General features: G+C 46.5%; 1 protein-coding gene across 1 annotated transcript in view; it reads left to right on the forward strand.

The window, feature by feature from the left end:
- Window positions 1-23,506, forward strand: part of LCT (lactase) — a gene marked incomplete at its 5' end in the record, with an annotated part of 74,427 nt that overhangs the window by 37,977 nt on the left and 12,944 nt on the right. The window contains 4 exons of the mRNA XM_080668693.1: window positions 1,117-2,667; window positions 5,203-5,471; window positions 20,257-20,547; window positions 22,672-22,870. Coding sequence (XP_080524819.1) covers window positions 1,117-2,667; window positions 5,203-5,471; window positions 20,257-20,547; window positions 22,672-22,870 — 2,310 coding nt within the window. The remainder of the gene's footprint in view (window positions 1-1,116; window positions 2,668-5,202; window positions 5,472-20,256; window positions 20,548-22,671; window positions 22,871-23,506) is intronic.

A 23,506-nucleotide genomic window follows, 5' to 3' on the forward strand; every position in this document is an offset into this window, starting at 1 on the left:
GGCCTTGTCTAGATTCAAAGAGAAAGAATTGGTAAGTGATACTTGCCCTGGGCACTGCAGTGAGGAATGGAGACACATCCCACCAAGGGAGGTCAGACCCCCTCTCTGTTCTTCACTTGTACTCCTCTCAGCATCAAGGTTACAATTCTGTAATCTGCGTAACCTTGGAACCCATTTATGACATTGCCTCAAGTGATCGTTGACACAGCTGTATGCAGTCAATCGACAGAACTGTGAAAAGGGATGCACACCCTGAGATATTAAATGGTGTGCCCAAACATGCCGTGAGTGGAACCAGAGGCCTTCTATTTCTGGCTCAGCTCTTCACTCTACCCACTACCCTATGAGGCTTTTATTCATCTTTATGTTCCCAGAGCCTGGCACAGCCTGGAGACAAAGCAGGTGCTTACTGAATTACTTACAGAATGAGTGAGCAACCTTTCCTGCCACGTATACAATCAGTGTTTGTAGAGAGGCTGTGCGATCTGATAGAAACAAGGCTTAATACTTCGCTGACTCCCAGTTGGAGCCCACAGCCATTGCCTTACTTTTGCTTTGGTTCTTGGTTGCCCTGCTAGACTGTCTTTATTTTCTCACAGTCCTGGAGTCCAGAAGTCTGAAATCAAGATGCCAGTAGAAATGCTCTGCCTCCAAAGGTTCCAGAGGTTCCCGGGAGCACTCCTCCTTGCTCTTCCATCTTCCAGTGGCTCCAGACATTCCTTGGCATGTGGCTATATTGCCCCAATCTCTGCCTCCATCTCCACATGGCTTCTCTAGGTCTCTATAAGGAAGCCAGTCACACTTCTAAAGATTAAATGACTTATGTGTTCTATATAAAACCAAGGAGTCCTGATACTAGCAGATGGGGCACATTCTCTCCATTATTCATTTTAAGACAAGGATGCTCCTTTGGACTCAGTGATGGCCATGGATGTGGCCTGATGTTTTGTGGGGTCTTGTGAATTTTCCTTATCCATTCTGAAGGAGCAAAGAGGTTAATGTTTTTGGAGTAACCCAAATCACCTCTAAAACTTTCATGTCAAAAGGAAAACCTTTAAAAAGCAAACTAACAGGGGTGTTAAAATAACACTACTATATTTTTGTATTTCCCCACAGCTGTCAAGGAGGACTCAGTGGATGTTCGATCTTACATTGCTCGTTCCCTAATCGATGGCTTCGAAGGGCCCTCTGGTTACAGCCAGAGGTATGGGCTGCACCACGTCAACTTTGACGACAGCAGGAGGCCAAGGACTCCCAGGAAGTCTGCATATTTTTTCACCAGCATCATTGAAAAGAATGGTTTCCTCACCAAAGAAGTGAAAAGACTGCCACCACCCAGTACAGCAACTTTCCCCCCTAAAATCAGAGCCTTCACTTTTCCATCTGAGGTGCCCTCCAAGGCTAAAGTCGTTTGGGAAAAGTTCTCCAACCAACCCAAGTTTGAACGAGATTTGTTTTACCATGGCACGTTCAGGGATGACTTTCTGTGGGGCGTGTCCTCATCAGCCTATCAGATAGAAGGAGCTTGGAATGCTGACGGCAAAGGCCCCAGCATCTGGGATAACTTTACCCACACACCAGGCAGCAATGTGAAAGGCAATGCCACTGGAGACATAGCCTGTGACAGCTATAACCAACTGAATGCCGATCTGAATATGCTTCGAGCTTTGAAGGTGAAGGCCTATCGCTTCTCTATCTCCTGGTCTCGGATTTTCCCAACTGGGAGAAACAGTTCTATCAATAGTCGTGGTGTTGATTATTACAACAGGCTGATTGATGGCTTGGTGGAAAGCAACATCTTTCCAATGGTGACACTGTTCCACTGGGACCTTCCCCAGGCCCTGCAAGACATCGGAGGCTGGGAGAATGCTTCCTTGATTGAGTTGTTTAACAGCTACGCAGACTTTTGTTTCCAGACCTTTGGTGACAGAGTCAAGTTCTGGATGACCTTTAATGAGCCCACCTACCAGGCGTGGTTGGGTTATGGCTCAGGGGAGTTTCCCCCAAATGTGAAGGACCCAGGCTGGGCACCTTACAGGATTGGCCATGCACTCATCAAAGCTCATGCCAGCGTCTATCACACTTACGATGAGAAATACCGGCAAAAGCAGAAGGGGGTCATCTCCTTGAGCCTCAGTGCACACTGGGCAGAGCCCAAGTCACCCGAGCTTCCAAGGGATGTGGAGGCAGCTGACCGAATGCTGCAGTTCTCACTGGGCTGGTTTGCCCACCCCATTTTCCGAAATGGGGACTATCCCGAGGCCATGAAGTGGAAAGTGGGGAACAGGAGTGAACTACAACACTTGGCCACGTCCCGCCTGCCAAGTTTCACTGAGGAAGAAAAGAGGTACGTCAGGGCTACGGCCGACGTGTTCTGCCTCAACACCTACTCCTCCAGAATTGTGCGGTACACAACACCAAGGTTAAACCCACCCTCCTACCAAGATGACCAGGAGACGACTGAGGAGGAGGACCCTTCATGGCCGTCCACAGCATTGAACAGAGCTGCACCCTGGGGGATGCGGAGACTGCTCAACTGGGTCAAAGAAGAGTATGGTGACATCCCCATTTACATCACCGAAAATGGGGTGGGGCTGGCAAATCCGAAGGTGGAAGATACCGATCGGATATTCTACCACAAAACCTACATCAATGAAGCTTTGAAAGGTATGTGAGGGTTCATTCCCCCCTTACAAAATCTTCCAACATCCACATGTCATGTGCCTGAAATGATTTGGCAGAGTAGATTACAAACCATCAGCAAGTCTCTGTCTTATGTGCTAACTCCATTATTCTTTCCCTGTCTGGAGTTACATTTCCCTTTGGGAATCTGAAAAAAGCTATGGTTGTCTCCCCAAATGTACACACACACAACCCCATGAAAACATTTTTATGGGTCCATTCATCTATTATTGAACAACTATTGTTGGACAAGTTTTACTCTAAATAATAGGGAAACAGTAGTGAACAAAACAGATAACTTTCTGCTGACATGGAGCTTATATTCTGACTAGTGGCCGGTGCACGGATTTGTGCACATTGAAAGGAAATTAATTAGAAGGTGGCCAGCGGGGCGGGACTGGGAGAGATGGGCCATACTTGGGGCAGCAAAGCGACTTGAAGGGTGTCTGTGGAGTGAGTGGGGTGCCTCAGGCAGGTGGGGTCCCTCGGCCCGGCCTACGGGGATCGGGCTGAAACCGGCTCTCTGACATCCCCTGAGGGGTCCTGGATTGCAAGAGGGCGGTTCTCGGGTGAGGTACCCCAGAATCAGGCTCCCTCCTCTTTTGGTACTGGGGTGCGTCACCCGAGAACCACCGCTGCCAAGTCACCGCAGCTCGGCAGCTCCTGTGCTGAGCGTCTGCCCCCTGGTGGTCAGTGCGAGTCATAGCTACCGGTCAGATGGTCACTTAGCCTTATATATATATATAGACTAGAGGCCCGGTGCACAAAATTAGTGCACGGGAGGGAGGTGTCCCTCAGCCCAGCCTGCACCCTCTCCAATCTGGGACCCCTTGAGGGATGTCCGACTGCCCGTTTAGGCCCGATCCAGGTAGGATCGGGCCTAAACGGGCAGTCGGACATCCCTCTCACAATCCAGGACTGCTGGCTCCCAACTGCTCGCCTGCCTGCCTTCCTGATTGCCCCTAACCGCTTCTGCCTGCCAGCCTGATCACCCCCTAACCACTCCCCTGCCAGCCTATTTGCCCCTAACTGCCCTCCCCTGCAGGCCTGGTCACCCCTAACTGCCCTCCCCTGCAGGCCTGGTCACCCCCAGCTGCTCTCCTCTGAAGTCCTAGGTCCCTCCCAACTGCCTTTCCCTGCAGGCCTGGTTGCCCCAAACTTCCCTCCTCTGCCAACTTGGTCACTCCTAACTGCCCTCCCCTGCAGGCTTGATCGCCCACAACTGCCCTCCCTTGCAGGCCTGGTTGCTCCCAACTGTACTCCCCTGTTGGCCATCTTGTGGTGGCCATCTTGTGTCCACATGGGGGTAGGATCTTTGACCACATGGGGGCAGCCATCTTGTGTGTTGGAGTGGTGGTCAATCTGCATATTACTCTTTTATTAGATAGGATAGAGGCCTACTGCATGGGTGGGGGCCAGCTGGTTTGCCCTGAAGGGTGTCCTGGATCAGGGTGGGGGTTCCCTTGGTGCATGGAGCAGCCTGGGTCAGGGGCCTGTGGTGGTTTGCAGGCCGGCCACACCCCGCCGGTGACCCAAGCGGAGGCCCTGGTATCTGGGGTTTATTTATCTTCTACAATTGAAACTTAGTAACCTGGAGCAGAGCCAAGCCTTCTGATTTCTCTGTGGTGGCAGCCATTTCTTTTGGGATTTATGTATCTTCTATAATTGAAACTTTGTAGCCTTGAGTGGAGGCCTAGGCCAGCAAGGGCAGGCGGAAAGCTTGGCTTCCTCCATTGCTGGGGAAACGCAAGCCTCCCTCCTGCTCTCTCTGGCCATAGCCATCTTGGTTGGATTTATTTGCATATCCACTCCTGATTGGCTTGTGGGCGTGGCTTGTGGGCGTGGCTTGTGGGTGTAGCGGAGCAGTGGTGAATTTGCATGTTACTCTTTTATTAGATAGGATGGGTTCTATGCAACCCCAAAGCAAGAAACTGTTCTCAAATTCACATTTGTGTTTCATGTCTAAAGTGCGCTGAGACTCTTGAATTTGAAGCATATTCCTTTACCCTAACAAAAGAATTTTACAAAGATCAGTCATTAATACTTGTTTGGGGGCATGAGTGTGGGCAAAAGAACAAAGACACACAAGATGATCTGTCCATCAGGGACATGTTACCTGTGTGTACAAGTTGATGGTTTAGGACAGTGGTCGGCAAACTGCGGCTCGCGAGCCACATGTGGCTCATGAGCCACGGTTTGCCACTCTGTTGACTAATTCATTTGCTGACCACTGCCTTAGGGAAAAACACTTAAAAAACATTTTAATAATGTACTAATGTCTTTAACCTGAAGTGAAAACTTCTGAGTAAGGGTAATGCCTTACACAGTGGTCGGCAAACTCATTAGTCAACACAGCGGCAAACCGCAGCTCACAAACTGCATGTGGCTCGCGAGCCGCAGTTTGCTGACCACTGGTTTAGGACGACTGTCTTGAGTTGAGAGGCCAGTACTTGGCTGGGCTTCTTGGGGCCCCTGCACAACTGGGGTAAAGCTCTTCTCTTTCCCTTGCAATGTTCCCAGCCTACAGGCTCGATGGCGTAGACCTTCGAGGGTATGCCGCGTGGTCTCTGATGGACAACTTTGAGTGGCTGAATGGTTACACAGTCAAGTTTGGACTGTACCATGTTGATTTCAACAATGCAAGCAGGCCTCGCACAGCAAGAGCCTCCGCCAGGTACTATACAGAGGTCATCACCAACAACGGCATGCCACTGCCCCAGGAGGACGAGTTTCTCTACGGTCAGTTTCCCGAGGGCTTCACCTGGAGTGCAGCTTCTGCTGCGTATCAGGTGAGGAGCGCAGGGCAGTTCAGCAACATCTGTTGCACCCTACTATGTGCCAGGCTCGGGGCTCAGTGCTGGGAAGGGCAGGGTGAGCAGGGGATTTTCATAGACTGTGGGAGGGAAGTGAGGGATGCCATCGGGGGAATCTTGGAGGACCTCTTCCCAGATATCCCGGGCTCTTCACCCCTCTGTCCACCCCACCCCCAAATCCAGGCAGACCAGCACAGTTACAAGGGCTGTGCTGAGATGGGTGTCCGCAGGTGAGAAGGAGCAGGTGGAGCCTGGGCAGACACACTTAGGCAAAGGCGTGAATATGAAGATTCTCTGCTGGGTGCTTTTTTCACCTAGTCTCCTCCAAGCAGGAAACATGGCTGTCACGGGTTTTTTTTCTAGAGTAATCAAAGAATGGGTCATTGGAGGGGGGGTGGGAAGGGGCATGTGATTGGCCTGAGGTTATCTAGAGATGGTTGTGTTTTTTTCTGATGTCCTAACATCCTATCATCACCTTATACATGCCAGATGAAGCTTACACATACAGAAAATATGAGAGTTTTGCCCTTTTCCCAGAGAAATAAAAGATAACAAGAAAAGAGTGACTTGCTCAGGCCTTTATTTTATTTTATTTTATTTTATTTTATTTTATTTTTTCTGTTCATCAGATTTTTTATTCACTTGATTTTTAGATCCACTTGTTGATAGATATGTATTTGTTGTTCATAATTTTTATCTTTACCTTTTTCTTCTTCTTCCTCTTCTTAAAGAATACCTTTCAGCATTTCATATAATACTGGTTTGGCGGTAATGAACTCCTTTAGCTTTTTCTTATCTGTGAAGCTCTTTATCTGACCTTCAATTCTGAATGATAGCTTTTCTGGGTAGAGTAATCTTGGTTGTAGGTTCTTGCTATTCATCACTTTGAATATTTCTTGCCACTCCCTTCTGGCCTGCATAGTTTCTGTTGAGAAATCAGCTGACAATCGTATGGGTGCTCCCTTGTAGGTAACTAACTGTTTTTCTCTTGCTGCTTTTAAGATTCTCTCTTTGTCTTTTGCTCTTGGCATTTTAATTATGATGTGTCTTGGTGTGGTCCTCTTTGGATTCCTTTTGTTTGGGGTTCTGTGCGCTTCATGGACTTGTAAGTCTATTTCTTTCACCATGTGGGGGAAGTTTTCAGTCATTATTTCTTCAAATAGGTTTTCAGTATCTTGCTCTCTCTCTTCTTCTGGCACCCCCATAATTCGGATGTTGGTACACTTGAAGTTGTCCCAGAGGCTCCTTACACTATCTTCATATTTTTGGATTCTTTTTTCTTTTTGCTTTTTCAGTTGGGTGTTTTTTGCTTCTTTGTATTTCAAATCTTTGACTTGATTCTTGGGATCCTCTAGTCTGCTGTTGGATCTCTGTATATTATTCTTTTTTTTAGTCAGTGTATGCTTAATTTCTAGTTGGTCCTTTTTCATATCCTCGAGGATCTCACTAAATTTATCGGCCTTTTCTAGAAAATTCTTGAAAAACCTTATAACCATGGTTTTGAACTCTATATCCAGTCCTTTGCTTTCCTCCATTTCTTTCATTTGTGACCTGTTTCTTTGTCTCCGCATTTTGGCTGCTTCCCTGTGTTGATAGAGTGGCTTTGTGTCCTAGGTGTCCAGTGGCTCAGCCTCCCCAGTTACCTGAGCTGGACACTCTTGGTGCACCCTGCGGGAACCCCTTTCATGTCCTGCGTGGTTCAGGGTTCAGGTTCAGGGTTCGGGTTCTGAAGGATGCTGCACACAAATGAAAGAGACTAGAAAAGTATTAATTTGGGAATATTGGGGGCCAGGCGGGAGCCCACCTCTAGGGGGAGGACTACTTCCCGCTCTGGCCTAGCTATCCCTTTTTTTTTTTTTTTTTTTTTTTTTTTTTTTTTTAAATATATTTTATTGATTTTTTTTTACAGAGAGGAAGGGAGAGGGATAGATAGTCAGAAACATCGATGAGAGAGAAACATCGATCAGCTGCCTCTTGCACACCTCCTACTGGGGATGTGCCCGCAACCAAGGTACATGCCCTTGACCGGAATCGAACCTGGGACCTTTCAGTCCGCAGGCTGACGCTCTTCCACTGAGCCAAACCGGTTTTGGCCTAGCTATCCCTTTTATTAAGGTTTGGGATCCACCCATAGAGGCAGGCAATTCCAATAATAGCCAATCAGCAAGGATTTACATAAGATTGACAAGTGGAAGTTGCTTCAGCTACCAATGTCTCAATCAGAGGACAATGGGCGGCTTCCGACATCTCTCCTATTTCTTTTCTTTAAAAAATCTTGCATCTGCAGACTAGAAATAAACATATAAGAACAAAAATGAGACAAGAAATAGTGGTTATGCTGAGAGGCAAATGAATCAGTCTGTAGTAAGTTTCTTTCTTGGCCAACAGTTTTTTGAGTCCCAATTTCAAGGTCCAACAGTTCTGAGTCCCAATTTCAATGTCAAACAGTTTTGAGTCCTAATTTCAATGTCAAACAGTTCCTTATGTGTACATGTCAGGAATGATATTTCAGTTCTGGATGGTGGACAAATGGTGGTAATGTAGGTCCGACACTCTCTGCTTTGGTCCTGGGCAACCTGCAGTGACGCACAGCTGCTGACTGCTAGCATGGCAAGGTGTCTTCACCATCTTCCATCTCTGGACTGTTTCTCCTCTTGTCTTTGTGGCTGGAGCAGTCCTGTCAATTCCTCTCTGTTGCAGGAATCTACATGGTCTCAGAGTTGTTTTCTGAAAATATACAAACATATTCTCGACCAAAAGTTAATAAATGAGTCTTTTCTATAAATTTGACTTGGGATCCTTTTTATTTTTTGCCCAAACGATTTTCCTTTGGCTTATTTTGACACCATGTGTGTTTTTCATGGGTGTCTTGCTGTTAGCATTACAAATGAAAATTAATTTTCCAAAGTAAAAATTTTCAAGATGTACTTTATTTACAGGATATTTTTCCTTACATGATATTACTCTACTATGCCCCCCCCTCTTTTTAAATATATTTTATTGATTTTTTACAGAGAGGAAGGGAGAGGGATAGAGAGTTAGAAACATCAATGAGAGAGAAACATCGATCAGCTGCCTCCTGCACACCCTCTCACTGGGGATGTGCCCGCAACCAAGGCACATGCCCCTGACCGGAATCGAACCTGGAACCCTTGAGTCCGCAGGCCAACGCTCTATCCACTAAGCCAAACCGGTCAGGCCCCCCTTTTTTTGATTAATGGAAGCTTTTGGAAATTTTATAATGCAGTCTTGATGACTTTAAATTTTAATTTTTTGCACAAAAACATGACTGCTTTAGGCTCATTGCATGTTAAGCAATTTTACCATGAGATGAACTAATACAAATTTTAGTTAATACTTTAGGAACAGCTTTTTGTCCAGTACAATTAAATTTTCTTGAATATTCACTTATATCAATTAGCCAATTTAAATTAATCTGAAAACTTGACTACTATTTTACTGTCAAATTTAATACTCTACCAAAAATCTTAGTTTACCTTGTAAATATTAGTGAAAAGGATTATTTGCATTCTTGAGTAGGCTCTGAGCATTCCTGGTGCTATGGATTTAGATATAGGGCAGCTGCTGTTGGCCAAGTCTCTGTCTGTTACCTGGGTCCGATCTGAGCTGGGCATGGGAAGCGAAGCAGCCATGGGGGCAGGAGACCTCCCTCAGAAGGGGTGAGGGTTCAGGCCCCTGCAATGTTGGGGTGTTGAGGGTCTATGCCCCACCTCTGTTGACCCCCAGGTTCTCTCCTGATGGCCCCTCTGCGACTGTGCCTGTCTTAGGTTGTTCCTTCCCTGAGGAATCTTACCCATCTTTGGCTAACCAGCCATCCTCTTGGGCCAAGCAGGGTGATGTGAGGTTCAGTTCTGTCTCCTTGGTAGCCTATGCCCCCGTGGCCTCCATGCCCAGCACCTACCTTGGGATCCCCTCGCCTGCTGGCGGGGCCCCGGCACTGATTACATATCTTGGGGAACCCAGGTTTCTTCTCCAGGGAGGGCCCAGCTCACACCATTGGGTGAGAGACAGATCCATGGTACCAGCCACCACAAGGCTTCAAGCTCAGCATGAACAGAAAGCTCAGGCAACAGCTGAGGGCAATTGGATTGTGAGAAGAGGGTCCCTCTTGGCAAAAAGGGTGCCTTCCTATGGGGCCCTCTACACAGTGGAAGGGATTAAATCCTTTCATGTCCTTTTTAAATTGCTTCCAGACATTCAAAGAATTAGTTTGTAGTTTGTAAGTTTGTTTGGGATAATTGTACAATATGCTGTTGTAAAAATATCAAAAATTATAATGACATTGTAGAATAATATCATGTAAGCATATTCTTTGCTCTAGGCCAGTGGTCAGCAAACTCATTAGTCAACAAAGCCAAATATCAACAATACAACGATTGAAATTTCTTTTGAGAGCCACATTTTTTAAACTTAAACTTCTAACGCCACTTCTTCAAAATAGACTCACCCAGGCCGTGGTATTTTGTGGAAGAACCACACTCAAGGGGCCAAAGAGCCGCATGTGGCTTGCGAGCCGCAGTTTGCCGACCGCGGCTCTAGGCCATGGCAATTCAATTTCAAACTGGCTGTCAATTTCTTTTTGTATAGACAAGGTCTTAGTTACATTTTCTGCACCTCTCCCAGGAGCAAGTAGTGATAGTCCCTTCCTTTGGTGTCCACGCAAGCCAGAAGCCTCTCTTTAATTTTACACACAAAGGAGCAGTGGTTTGATTTTGTGTCATACAAAAGGGAAGCTGGGTGGCGACACTTGTGTAATTATACTTCCTTGCTCCACCCATGGTCCTCCTGGATGACCAAGGTGTTTGGTATTATTGGTGACTACATTAGGTGGGGGATCAGCCCACGTAAGGGCTCTTACCCATGAAGGGTCAGGAACATAAGTCCAAAATACTTACCCATTTGCCCCAGGTAATATTACCGTACAGCTGATGACTGCTAGCAAGGCAAGAAAGACATTCTCAGGCGTTCTTGGGGTTCTGGTTACCTCACAATTTCTTTTTTATCTTTTTATTTATTTTTTATTATTTTTATTATTATTTTTTTACGTATGTGTCCTTATTCCCCCATTACCCCCCACCCCCCACTCATGCCCCACCTCCCTGTTGTCTGTGTCCATTGATTAGGCTCATGTGCATGCACATAAGTCCATTGGTTGATCTCTCCCCCTTACTCCCACTGAACCGCTCCTTCCCTGAAGTTTGAGGTTCTGATCGATGTTTCCAGTCTCTGAATCTGTTCTTGTTCATCAGTCTATGCCGTTCATTATATTCCACAAATGAGTGAGATAATGTGATATTTATCTTTCTCTGCCTGGCTTATTTCACTTAGCATAATGCTCTCCATCTCCATCCATGTTGTTGCAAATGGTAGGAACTCCTTTTTTACCGCAGTGTGTATTCCATTGTGTAGATGTACTACAGTTTTTTAATCCACTCATCTGCTGATGGGCATTTAGGCTGTTTCCAAATCTTAACTATGGTGAATTGTGCTGCTATGAACATAGGGGTGCATATATCCTTTCTGATTCGTGTTTCTCATTTCTTGGGATATATTCCTAGAAGTGGGATCACTGGGTCAAATGGGAGTTCCATTTTTAGTTTTTTGAGGAAACTCCATACTGTTCTCCACAGTGGCTGCACTAGTCTGCATTCCCACCAGCAGTGCAAAAGAGTTCCTTTTTCTCCGCATCCTCGCCAACACTTGTCGTTTGTTGATTTGTTGGTAGCCATTCTGACAGGTGTGAGATGGTACCGCATTGTTGTTTTGATTTGTATCTCAATGATGATTAGTGACTTTGAGCAGATTTTCATATGTCTCTTGGCCTTCCTTCTGTCTTCTTTTGAAATGTGTCTATTTAGATCAGTTGCCCATTTTTTGATTGGGTTGTTTATCTTCTTTTTGTTAAGTTGTATGAGTTCTCTGTAAATGTTGGAGATTAAACCCTTATTGTTGATATCATTGGCAAATATGTTCTCCCATGCAGTGGGCTTTCTTGTTGTTTTATTGATGGTTTCCTTTGCTGTGCAAAAGCTTTTTATTTTGATGTAGTCCCATTTGTTTATTTTCTCTTTAGTTTCCATTGCCCTAGGGGCAGTCTCAGTGAAGAAGTTCCTTCGGCATATGTCAGAGATTTTTCTGCCTGTGGATTCCTCTAGTATTTTTATGGTTTCCCGTCTTATGTTTAAGTCCTTTATCCATTTTGAGTTTATTTTTGTGTATGCTGAAAGTTGGTGATCTAGTTTCATTTTTTTGCATGTGTCTGTCCAATTTTCCCAACACCATTTGTTGAAGAGACTGTCTTGACTCCATTGTATGTTCATGCCTCCTTTGTCAAATATTAATTGGGCATAGTGGTTTGGGTCGATTTCTGGGTTCTCAATTCTATTCCATTGATCTATATGTCTGTTCTTGTGCCAGTACCAGGCTGTTTTAAGAACAGTGGCTTTGTAATACAGCTTGATATCTGGTATTGAGATCCCCCCTACTTTGTTCTTCTTTCTCAGGATGGCTGCAGCTATTCGGGGTCTTTTTTTATTCCAGATGAATTTTTTGAAGGTTTGTTCTAGGTCTGTGAAATATGCCGTTGGTATTTTAATGGGAAGTGCATTGAATTTATAGATGCTTTGGGTAGTATGGACATTTTGATAATGTTGATTCTCCCAATCCATGAACATGGTATGCTCGTCCATCTATTTATGTCTTCCTCTATCTCTTTTTTCAGTGTCCTGTAGTTTTCTGCATATAGGTCTTTTACCTCCTTAGTTAACTTTATTCCTAGGTATCTTAATTTTTTTGGCGCGATGGTAAATGGGATTGCTTTTTTAGTCTCTCTTTCTGTAAGTTCATTATTGGTGTATAGAAATGCCATAGATTTCTTGGCATTAATTTTGTATCCTGCTACATTGCCGAATTCATTTATTAAGTCTATTAGTTTCTTGATGGAGTCTTTCAGGTTTTTTATGTACAGTATCATGTCATCTGCGAATAAGGACAGTTTTACTTCTTCTTTTCCAATTTGGATGCCTTTTATTTCTTCTTGTTGTCTGATCGCAATGGCTAGTACTTCCAGCACTATGTTGAACAGGAGTGGTGAGAGTGGGCACCCCTGTCTTGTTCCTGTTCTTAGGGGAAATGGTTTTACTTTTTGCCCATTGAGTATGATGTTGGCTGTAGGTTTGTCATCTATGGCTTTTATTATGTTGAGGTATGATCCTTCTATTCCCACCTTGCTGAGAGTTTTTATCAAGAAAGGGTGTTGGATTTTGTCAAATGCTTTTTCTGCATCAATTGGTATGACTATATGATTTTTATCTCTCAATTTGTTTATGTGATGTATCACGTTTAGTGATTTGCGAATATTGTACCATCCTTGCATCCCCAGGATAAATCCTACTTGGTCATGGTGTATGATGTTTCTGATGTACTGCTGGATTCGATTTGCTAGAATTTTGTTGAGGATTTTGGCATCTATGTTCATGAGGGATATTGGCCTGTAATTCTCTTTCATTGTGTTATCTTTATCTTGTTTTGGTATTAGGGTGATGCTGGCTTCATAGAAGGAGCTTGGAAGTGTTCCTTCCTCTTGAATTTTCTGGAATAGTCTGAGGAGGATAGGTTTTAGTTCTTCCTTGAATGTTTGGTAAAACTCCCCTGTGAAGCCGTCTGGCCCCGGGCTTTTGTTTGCTGGAAGCTTTTTGATGACTGCTTCAATTTCTTCCATAGTTATCAGCCTATTGAGATTTTTAGAATCTTCCTGAGTGAGTTTTGGAAGGTTGTATTTTTCTAGGAATGTGTCCATTTCCTCCAGGTTGTGTAGTTTGTTAGAATAGAGTTGTTCATAGTATTTTTTAACAATCCTTTGTATTTCTGTGGGGTCTGTTATTTCACCTCTTTCATTTCTGATTTTGTTTATTTGGGTTCTCTCTCTTTGCTTCTTGGTGAGCCTGGCTAGAGGTTCATCAATCTTGTTTATCCTTTCAAAGAACCAGCTCTTGGATTTGTTGATCTTTTGTATTGTTCTTTTGGTCTCTAAGTCATTCATTTCTGCTCTGATCTTTATTATTTCCTTCCTTCTGCTTACCATGGGCTTTTCTTGTTGCTCTCTTTCTAATTCTTTGAGTTGTTGAGTTAGATGATTTATTACCATTTTTTCTTGTTTTTTGAGGTAGGCCTGTAGAGCTATAAACTTCCCTCTCAGGACTGCTTTCATTTTGTCCCATAGATTTTGGATTGTTGTGTTTTTATTGTCATTAGTCTCCAGGATGTTTTTAATTTCTTCTTTGATCTCATTGATAACCCAATCATTGTTTAGTAGCATGCTATTCAGCTTCCAAATGTTTGAATTTTTGGGAATGTTTTTATTGTAGTTTATTTCTAATATTATGCCATTGTGGTCTGAGAAAATGCTTGATATGATTTCAATCTTTTTGAATTTGGGGAGACTTCGCTTGTGACCCAATAAGTGGTCTATTTTTTAAAATGTCCCATGTGCACTTGAGAAGAACGAATATTCCGTGGCTTTGGGGTGAAATGCTCTGAAGATGTCAATTAGGTCCATCTTATCTAGTGTGTCATTTAGAATTGCTGTTTCTTTGCTGATTTTTTGTGTAGAGGATTTATCCAGTGATGTCAGTGGTGTATTAAAGTCTCCTACTATGATTGTATTGTTGTGGATCTCTCCCTTGATATCTTCCAGGAGATTTTTTATGTATTTGGGTGCTCCTGCATTGGGTGCATATATGTTTACCAGAGTTATATCTTCTTGTTGAATTGCTCCCTTTAGTATTATGTAGTGGCCTTCCTTATCTCTTATTATGGCCTTTACTTTGAGGTCTATTTGATCAGATATAAGTATCGCAACCCCAGCTTTTTTCTCATTTCCATTTGCCTGAAAAATGTTTTTCCATCCCTTTGCTCTCAGTCTGTGTGAATCCTTTGCTCTGAGGTGGGTCTCTTGTAGACAGCAAATGTATGGGTCATGTTTTCTTTTCCATTCAGCTACCCTATGTCTTTTGATTGGTGCATTTAATCCATTTACGTTTAATGTTATCATTGACAAGTACATGTTTGTTGTCATATTTTTCCTTAGTGTTTGTGTTTCTTCTTGCCTTTCTCTTTCTTCTTTTTACAGCAGTTCCTTTAGCATCTCTTGCATTGCTGGCTTGGTAGTGATAAACTCTCTTAGACTTTTTTTTGTCTGTGAAGCTCCTGATTCCACCTTAAATTTTGAATGATAACCTTGCCAGGTATAGTATTCTTGGATTCAGTCCCTAGCTTTGCATTACTTTGTATATTTCATTCCATTCCCTTCTGGCCTGGTGTGTTTCTCTTGAGAAATCAGTTGATATTCTGATAGGAGATCCCTTGTAAGTAACTTTCTGTGTCTCTCTGGCAACCTTTAAGATTCTTACTTTGTCGTTGGTGTTCACCAATCTTATTATGATGTGTCTTGGTGTCGGTCTTTTGGGGTTCAACTTGTTTGGGACTCTATGTACTTCTTGGACTTGCATAGTTTTTTTCTTGCCAATATCAGGGAAGTTTTCTGTCATTATTTCTTCAAACAGGTTTTATATTCCTTGCTTCTCTTCCTCTCCTTCTGGTATCCCTGTTAAGCGAATGTTGTTTCATTTTGTGTTGTCCCAAAGCTCCCTTAGGCTCTCCTCTTGCTTTTTAAGTCTTCTTTCCAGTTGCTGCTGTGTTTGTGTGTTTTTTCGTACCTTGTCTTCTAATTCGCTGATGCGGCCCTCAGCCTCTTCTAGTCTACTGTTTAGGCCTTCCATTGTGTTCTTTATTGCAGTTATTTTGTTCTTCATCTCCTCTTGGTTTCATTTCATGTTGGTGACATTCTCATTCAGCTCCTTATAGTTCTCATTGAGTTGTGTGTATTTGTCATTGAGTTGTGCATATTTGTCATCCATCCGTTTAAAAATCCTTATAACCATTAGTCTGAATTCTATCTCTGATAAGCTGCTAACCTCAAATTCATTTAACTCCCTTTCTGGTGGTTCCTCTTTTTCTTTCCTTTGGAGATTGCTTTTTTGTCTTCCCATGTTTTCCTGTAATTTTATTTAAGTAAATCTTTATTGTTCAGATTATTACAGGTGTTCCTCTTTTTTTCCCCCATAGCTCCCCTCCACCTGATTCCCCACCCCACCCCATGCCCTTACCCCCCGCCACTGTCTTCATCCATAGGTGTAAGATTTTTGTCCAGTCTCCGCACCCCTCACACCGCCTTCCCCCTGAGAATTGTCAATCCACTCCCTTTCTATGTCCCTGATTCTATTATATCCACCAGTCCATTCTGTTCTTCAGATTTTTTATTCACTTGATTTTTAGATTCACTTGTTGGTAGGTATGTATTTGATGTCATTTTGTTGTTCATAATTTTTATCTTTACCTTTTTCTTCTTCTTCCTCTTCTTAAAGAATATCCTTCAGCATTTCATGTAATCCTGGTTTGGTGGTAATGAACTCCTTTAGCTTTTTCTTGTCTGTGAAGCTCTTTATCTGACCTTCAAATCTGAATGATAGCTTTGCTGGGTAGAGTAATCTTGGTTGTAGGTTCTTGCTGTTCATCACTTTGAATATTTCTTGCCACTCCCTTCTGGCCTGCATAGTTTCTGCCGAGAAATCAGCTGACAGTCATATGGGTACTCCCTTTTAGGTAACTAACTGTTTTTCTCTTGCTGCTTTCAAGATTCTCTCTGTCATTTGCCCTTGGCATTTTAATTATGATGTGTCTTGGTGTGGTCCTCTTTGGATTCCTCTTGTATGGGGTTCTGTGTGTTTCCTGAGCTTGTAAGTCTATTTCTTTCACCAGGTAGGGAAAGTTTTCAGTCATTATTTCTTCTAATAGGTTTTCAATATTTTGCTCTCTCTCTTTTTCTGGCACCCCAAAAATTTGGATGTTGGTACGCTTAAAGTTGTCCCAGAGGCTCCTTACACTATCTTCATATTTTTGGATTCTTCTTTCTTTTTGTATTTCTGGTTGGGTGTTTTTTGTTTCCTCATATTTCAGATCTTTGGTTTGATTCTTGGGGTACATTGATCTACAGTTGAGTTTCTGTATATTCTTTATTTTAGACAGTGTATGCTTAATTTCTGACTGGTCCTTTTCCATTTTTTTTGGCATTCTCATTAAGATCCTTAAAAGTCTCACTAAGTTCCTCAGAGGTTTTTAGAAGATTCTTGAGTAACCTTATAAATGTGGTTCGGAACTCTATGTCATCCAGTAGTTTGCTTTCCTCCATTTCTTTCATTAGTGACATGTTTCTTTGTCTCCGCATTTTGGCTGCTTCCCTGTGTTGATGGAGTGGCTTTGTGTGGTAGGTGACCTATAGGGGCCAGTAGCTCAGCCTCCCCAGTCACCTGAGGTGGACCCTCTTGGTAAACCCCTTTGTGGGCTGAGTGCAAAGTCTTGGTATAGTTAAGCCTTGATTGTTGTTGGTACACTGGGAGGAATTGACCTCCAGGCCAATTGGCTCTGAGTACCCGCTGTGTCTATAATGGAAGAACTGCTGCGCTGGAGACACGCTTATGGTGCAGGACTTGTTTCAGTGGGGCTTTGGTGCTCACTGAGTCTGCCTCTTGAATGTGTCACTTATGGATGTGAGGAGTTGAAATCTGGTGTCTCACACTGACCACTAGGTACACCGGCTTCTGGATCTCCAATGGGGTGCAGGTCAGCTACTGTCTGAGGCCACCCAGCAGGAGCTACAGCGAGAACTACAGTTTTCTCCTCTTTGCTTGGGGTTTGGAGGTTTTGGAGCTGTCTGACCTGGGCTGCAAGTTTGCTAGGTTAAGCTGTGATAGGGCTGGCCATTCATATGCTAAAGCCGCTGCTTGGCTTGGGTGGGTTTGTAGGTTGTGCGGGGCAGGGTCTCAGGGAGTCACTAGGCTAGGGCGTTGCAAACAGTGATGGCTGTCAGTTAGCTGGCTCTGCGTCTCCAACCACGTCCCCATGTCCCGTGCCCCAGCGCAGTAAACAATTATTCCTGCGCACAGCTCTGCATGCAAGCCACCCTCACTTTCCGACCCGATGGCAGACAGTCCAGCTTCTCCCCGTAGGAGTTTCGGTCCCCCGCGTCTCCCCAGAAACTGGATATCAGAGTAATCGGGGGCTTGTCTCCCTTTGGGTTGAAAAATGCAACGCCTGCCACCAGCCCAGATCGCGCGCCTCCGTACCTCGGCTTTTCAGCACTTATGCACGTCTCAATGCTCTTTTCTCTTTCCTTCTACTTGTAGAACTTCCACTCAGCCAGCTTTCCCGTGGTTCTGGGTGATAGATGTTTTGTCTTTTAGTTGTAGTTTTGAAATTGTTGTGCAAGGCAGCAGTTTAGGTGTTTACCTACGCTGCCATCTTGGATCCTCCTCCTGTAATGTTTAATTGTAGATCCAATTGCTTTGCTACCCAGGTTCTTTTGGGGATGGTGCTACTGGCGTAATCTCTCAGTTCTCCTGGGCTTGTTAATCTAGTGTAACTCCCTACTTGAGCTATTTGCGTTCTCTTGATGTAGGCCTGCAAGCTTGAGTGGCACAACTGCGGTGTCTAGAAGTCAGCCACTGTGTAGGGAAGTGTCCAAATTTTTGGTGTCTTGCACCCTTAATTGAAATCACGCGTGCCCAGCAGGGACTCACAGTGGCACCCACGAACCGTCTGTTGGGGTGATGGGACTCAGGGGGCCTGCTCTCTGGAAAGGTGTGACTGTGGTGTCCAGAGTTCTGCAGTCTTGGGGTGGGCAGACCCAGCTTTTGCTGTTGTACCTGTGATGGATAGGCACTTTCTCGCAGTGGCGGCTCACAGGAGCACCCGCGGTATGTCCCCAGCGAGGCACACTGAAGCACTCTGAAGGGCCCTGGCAGTGTAGCCACACAATTGAGGTGCCTGTGGGCTGGTATCCAGGATGAGTGAATTCAAAACTTCTGCTGGGGGGAAGTGCGCCCCCGCTTGTTCAAGATTGCACCCAGGGAGAGCTCACAGTGGCTACCACTAGCGCCCTGTGGGTAGATGGGCTCAGGGTGCCTGCCTGTTGGAACTTCACATCTGTGGAGGTGCGCTTGCTGTGTGCAGAGTTCTGATGCACTCTGAGGGGACCTGGCACCACGGTTGAGCCACTGGGGTGAATGTGGGCAGTTATCCAGGAAGAGGGAATTCAGAATTTCTGCTGCGGTGCCACATGCCCTTGTCTGTGCAGAATCACACCCTCGGGGGCTCTCAGAGGCTCCCAAGCGCTGCCTAAGGAGTGGAGTGCCCTGGCTGCCTGAGGGTCTGGAAATGTGCGAATCCGGAGTTCTGCCGCTGGGGAGGGGCAGGTTGCACTTACTGCTGCCGAGCGGTGCACCTTTGGAGGTGGAGGTCCCAGGGTCCTCAGGTCTGCAGCTGGGGTAGCAGGATTTTGGCTGGAGTGGCTGCTGGGTCACAGGGCAGTTCCAAGGCCTGTCTGGTTGGTGGTGGTGATGAGTTCCTAAAAAAGGCCGTTCTCCCCTTCAAGATGGCGTGGGCTCCGTGCTGGAGTCCTGCCAACCGGGGAGTGCCTGCAGCGGTGATAGTCTCTCCTTGTCAAGGAGAGCCTGTCTGCCAGCCCCTGCTGCTCCTGCGAGATTTAACTTTCCCTCACTCACTCACACACACACCACGCACATCCACACACTCTCCTTTCATACCCTCACTCACTCACTTCCTCTCCCTCACCTCCGTCCTGCCAGCCGCCATCTTTTTCTCCCCTCATTCGAACTGTTAGCACCCACCATATACCAGATGCTGTTACAGTAACTACTGGTACACAAGGATGACAGAATCAATGCCAGGCCATACAGTCTGTGGGGATGTAGGTGACAATGACAGAAAGTATGTACGGGAAGCTGCAGGAGTTTAGAAATCAGAGGGAGGCCACTGAAGGCCCCCAGAGGACTCACCTCCTTCTTGGGACCTTCCTACTGACAGAAAGGAACCTGTGAGGGCCCAGCTGGCATGACTCAGTGGTTTAGTGCCAACCTATGAACCAGGAGGTCAGGGTTCGATTCCCAGTCAGGGTACATGCCTGGGTTGTAGGCTCACTCCTAGTAGGAGATGTGCAGGAGGCAGCCGATCAATGATTCTATCTCATTATTGATGTTTCCATCTCTCACTCCCTCTCCCTTCCTCTCTGAAGTCAAAAATAAATAAATAAATAAATAAATAAATAAATAAATAAATCCTAATATATAAAGAGCCAGGGTCCGTAACGTCCAAAATGACTGAACGCCAGGGTGCATGTGCACCAGGCTCGGGTGGGTGGGGACTGGTGAGAAGGCTGAACTGCTGACCTCTCGGTCCCTCCTGGGTCACAGGCACCGTGCCAACCCAGCACTGACTGCCACCGCCAAGGCAGGTGCCATGCAATTGGTTGGGGGGTCCCGCCATCACCCCACGATTTCCCCACAGAGGGAGGTCCAGACCACTGGCTAGGGGGCTCTGTGATTGCCCCAAATGAAGGCCCAGGTTACCCAGGCGATGGCAGTGGGGGGGGGCTCCCTCTGCGGGGTGATCAATCACGGGACTCCCAGATTGTGAGAGGGCACAGACCGGGCTGAAGGACCCCCCTCCCAGTGCACGAATTTCATGCACCAGGCCTCTAGTAAATAAATGAAAGAAGGAAGGAAGGAAGGAAGGAAGGAAGGAAGGAAGGAAGGAAGGAAGGAAGGAAGGAAGATGTGAGGGCATGACTGCAGGACTTAATTAGGTTATGTCTTGTCATCTTGAGATCGAAGGTGCGTGGAGAGCAGATGGCAAAGGACTCAGTATTTGGGACACGTTTTCCCACACACCACTGAAGGTTGGGAACGATGACACGGGAGACGTGGCCTGTGACAGTTACCACAAGATCGCCGAGGACGTGGCTGCCCTGCGGAACCTGGGGGTGTCCCACTACCGCTTCTCCATCTCTTGGCCTCGCGTCCTCCCGGATGGAACCACCAAGTACATCAATGAAGCGGGCCTGAGCTACTACGTGCAGCTCATTGACGCGCTGCTGGCTGCCAACATCAAACCCCAGGTGAGGTTGGGCCTGGGAGGCCTGCCCACGTGGGGGAGCCAGCTGGGCCAGAGAGCTTGTTCATCATTCATCATGTAAACAAAAACTGTTTTCAAATTTAATTTTTGAATTGTTAACTAAGTAATGTGAGAAGAGGTCAAAAAGCATAAAGGAGTCTGCAGTGTAGATTTTCCTTCCGTTCAGTTCCTCTTTCTGTGGGCCCAAGTTTGCTAGGTTCTCATGTCCTTTTGTGGGTAGAAGCCAGTAGATGTGTCTGTGTGTGTATATTTCTTTTCCCCTCTTTTCTCATAATGGTAAGATACTTGCTTTTTTTAAAAAAAAAATGTTTTTATTTCAGAGAGAGGAAGGGAAAGGGAGAGAGACAAAAACATGAAAACATCAATGAGAGAGAAACATCAATTGGCTGCCTCCTGCATGTCCCCTACTGGGGATTGAGCCCACAACCCAGGCATGTGCCCTGACTGGGAATTGAACCTGGTGCATGGGACGACGTTCAACCACTGAGCCACACCAGCCGGGCAAGATACTTGCTTTTATTTAACAACTAGAGGCCCAGTGCACGAAATTTGTACACAGGTAGGGTCCCTAGGCCTGGCCAGCGATCAGGGCAGACTGGGGCCTTCCTTTGTTCTGCACCGCCCCCTGGTGGTCAGTGCACGTCATAGCGACCAATTGAACTCCCAGTCTCCTGGTTGAACTCCCATATATATATATATATATATATATTTCTTACAGATATTTTCATATCCACACATAGTTTCCTCTTTTATTTTTGTTATGTGGAATTGCTTGCACCTTACCTCTCTAATTACTTCCCTAATGGGCACTCTCCCTTGTGGCATTTCCCCTCTTTTGCCACTATAACCAATGCTATGATGACTAACCTTAGACATACAGCCCCCATATGGGTAGTTTATCTGTAGGATCTGGTCCCAGGGGCAGAACTGGGGCAAAAATGTCTGTATTCGTAAGCCATGAGTTATTATGAATAACGCAGAAGCTCATGTGCGGGCTGACTTTGCCATCACCAAAATTTTCAAACTTGAGGCCTAAGAACATTTTCCTTTCCCGGCCATTTATGGTAACACGCGGGAGAGCGCCCATTCTGTGAAGCCCGGCGCCTCCTCCGCTGCATGGTTGGGGATTATGCGTGGCGGCCAGAGCACAGCCCCACACGACAGCCCCTGTCCCCACCCCACTGGCATCTGGACTCTCCCCTCCCTGATAACACTGCAGGGACAAACCAGCCTGCAGCGTTGGTTATGGTGCGTGCAGGGCGGGGCGGGGAGACAGTGGCCGAGTGGCTCTCCTGCAGGACTCCTGATCTGGGTGGACGAGATTCATCACATACAACTATTCGGAACAAGATCAGAGAGCACACACCTCAGAGCCACGTGATTCTGTCCCTCTCGAGGGCACCGAGACCCTGCAGGGAGGGGCAGCGTGGCCCGGAGCTCCAGGGAGGCACGGATGTCAAATAAAGACAAGCGGGTGGCCAGGTGGGTGTGCAGGGAAAGGCATTTCAGGCAGAGGGAAGGGTCTGGGCTGACGATGGGTCGTGGCCCAGTGCAGACTGAGGGCAGTGGAGACCACAGCTTGGCCAAGATGGGGCATGTCGGGGACTTCGAGGGGAAGGCCGAGAGAAAGGCCACCCCCTAAACACAGCCAGGCTGCTCTTCCCCAGCCAAGGGTTCCCCGCCCCACGGGAAGACGCTCCGGACACAGTGGATGATGTCCCTTTACAGTAAAATGCTCCATCCTCCTGGGACCCTCAGGGCCTCAGACCCTCAGCAGTGGGTCCAGGCAGGTTCTGATCCGAGAACAACCATGGCTCACACTGAAGAAATGTCGGCCTCATGCCCTGGGCCTCACAATAGTGTCATGAAGTGGAGGCCTTAGCTCCTGAGCCCAGAACAGTAGATGTACAGCTGAGACTCAAACCCAGGCTTCTCCAATCCACTTGAGCACTGTGCCCGCCCCCTGCCAGCAAAGAACCATTGAGCCTCCTTGGTCTGATATTCGTTCTCAGTGTCAGCAGCACACGTGTGCTGGTGCATGTCTAGCACCAGTGGCTGCCTGTGCAAAGCAGGTTGTGATGGTCTGGCTGGTCTCGCTCGCTCACAGGTGACCATTTACCACTGGGACCTGCCCCAGGCCCTCCAGGATGTCGGTGGCTGGGAGAATGAGACCATCGTGCAGCGCTTCAAAGACTATGCCGACGTGCTCTTCCAGAGGCTGGGCGGCAAGGTGAAGTTTTGGATCACGCTGAACGAGCCCTTCGTCATTGCTCTGCAGGGCTATGGCTATGGGACAGCAGCTCCAGGTAGGGGCCCTGGCCTAGCTGTCAGCTGGATGTGGCTTTCTTAGCCCCTGTGAGACTGAAATCAGGGAGCTTTGGAGGAGGGGCCAGGAGAGCCCAGGGCAGGGCCTCAGAATCCCCGCCGCTCGCTCAGGCTCCTGCCGCAGCAGTTTCCCCTCTGACACCACTTTGGTTCAACCTGAGTTTCACGTCAGCGCCTCCCAGGGCTTCTTTATTTGCTCTGAGACTGACGTTCCTCAGACCTCAGACGGGAAGCTCCCCAGTTGGGACGTGGACTAATTGCTGTAGGAAGGGGCGACCCCTCTGGCTGTACAGTTCCACAGTTTGTTTCCTGCGACCCTCAGGTCCCCCAGTTTGGGTAACTGATTTGGCTGCCCTGCTCAGCCTGCCCTGACCCAACATGAGGCTGCTGGAGGCCTTCCTGCCTGAGTTCTAATGCTTGGCAGGCCGGGTCCCCGCGGAGAGCTGCTCCGGGCCCTGGGGGGCCATATGTAAATCCCATGTAGGTGATTCGTTACTTTTCTGAGATAGAAAACCTTTTTGTTCCAAAACGCATTTGACCCCAAAAGCTCTGAAAGGGATTGTGGGCCTGTCCTGCCCCTGCAGAGCCATCCGCTCTCCTTTCCTCGAGTTCTTAGC

This window comes from Plecotus auritus (assembly GCF_963455305.1).
Source record: "Plecotus auritus genome assembly, chromosome: 5".
NCBI classification, from domain to species: domain Eukaryota; kingdom Metazoa; phylum Chordata; class Mammalia; order Chiroptera; family Vespertilionidae; genus Plecotus; species Plecotus auritus.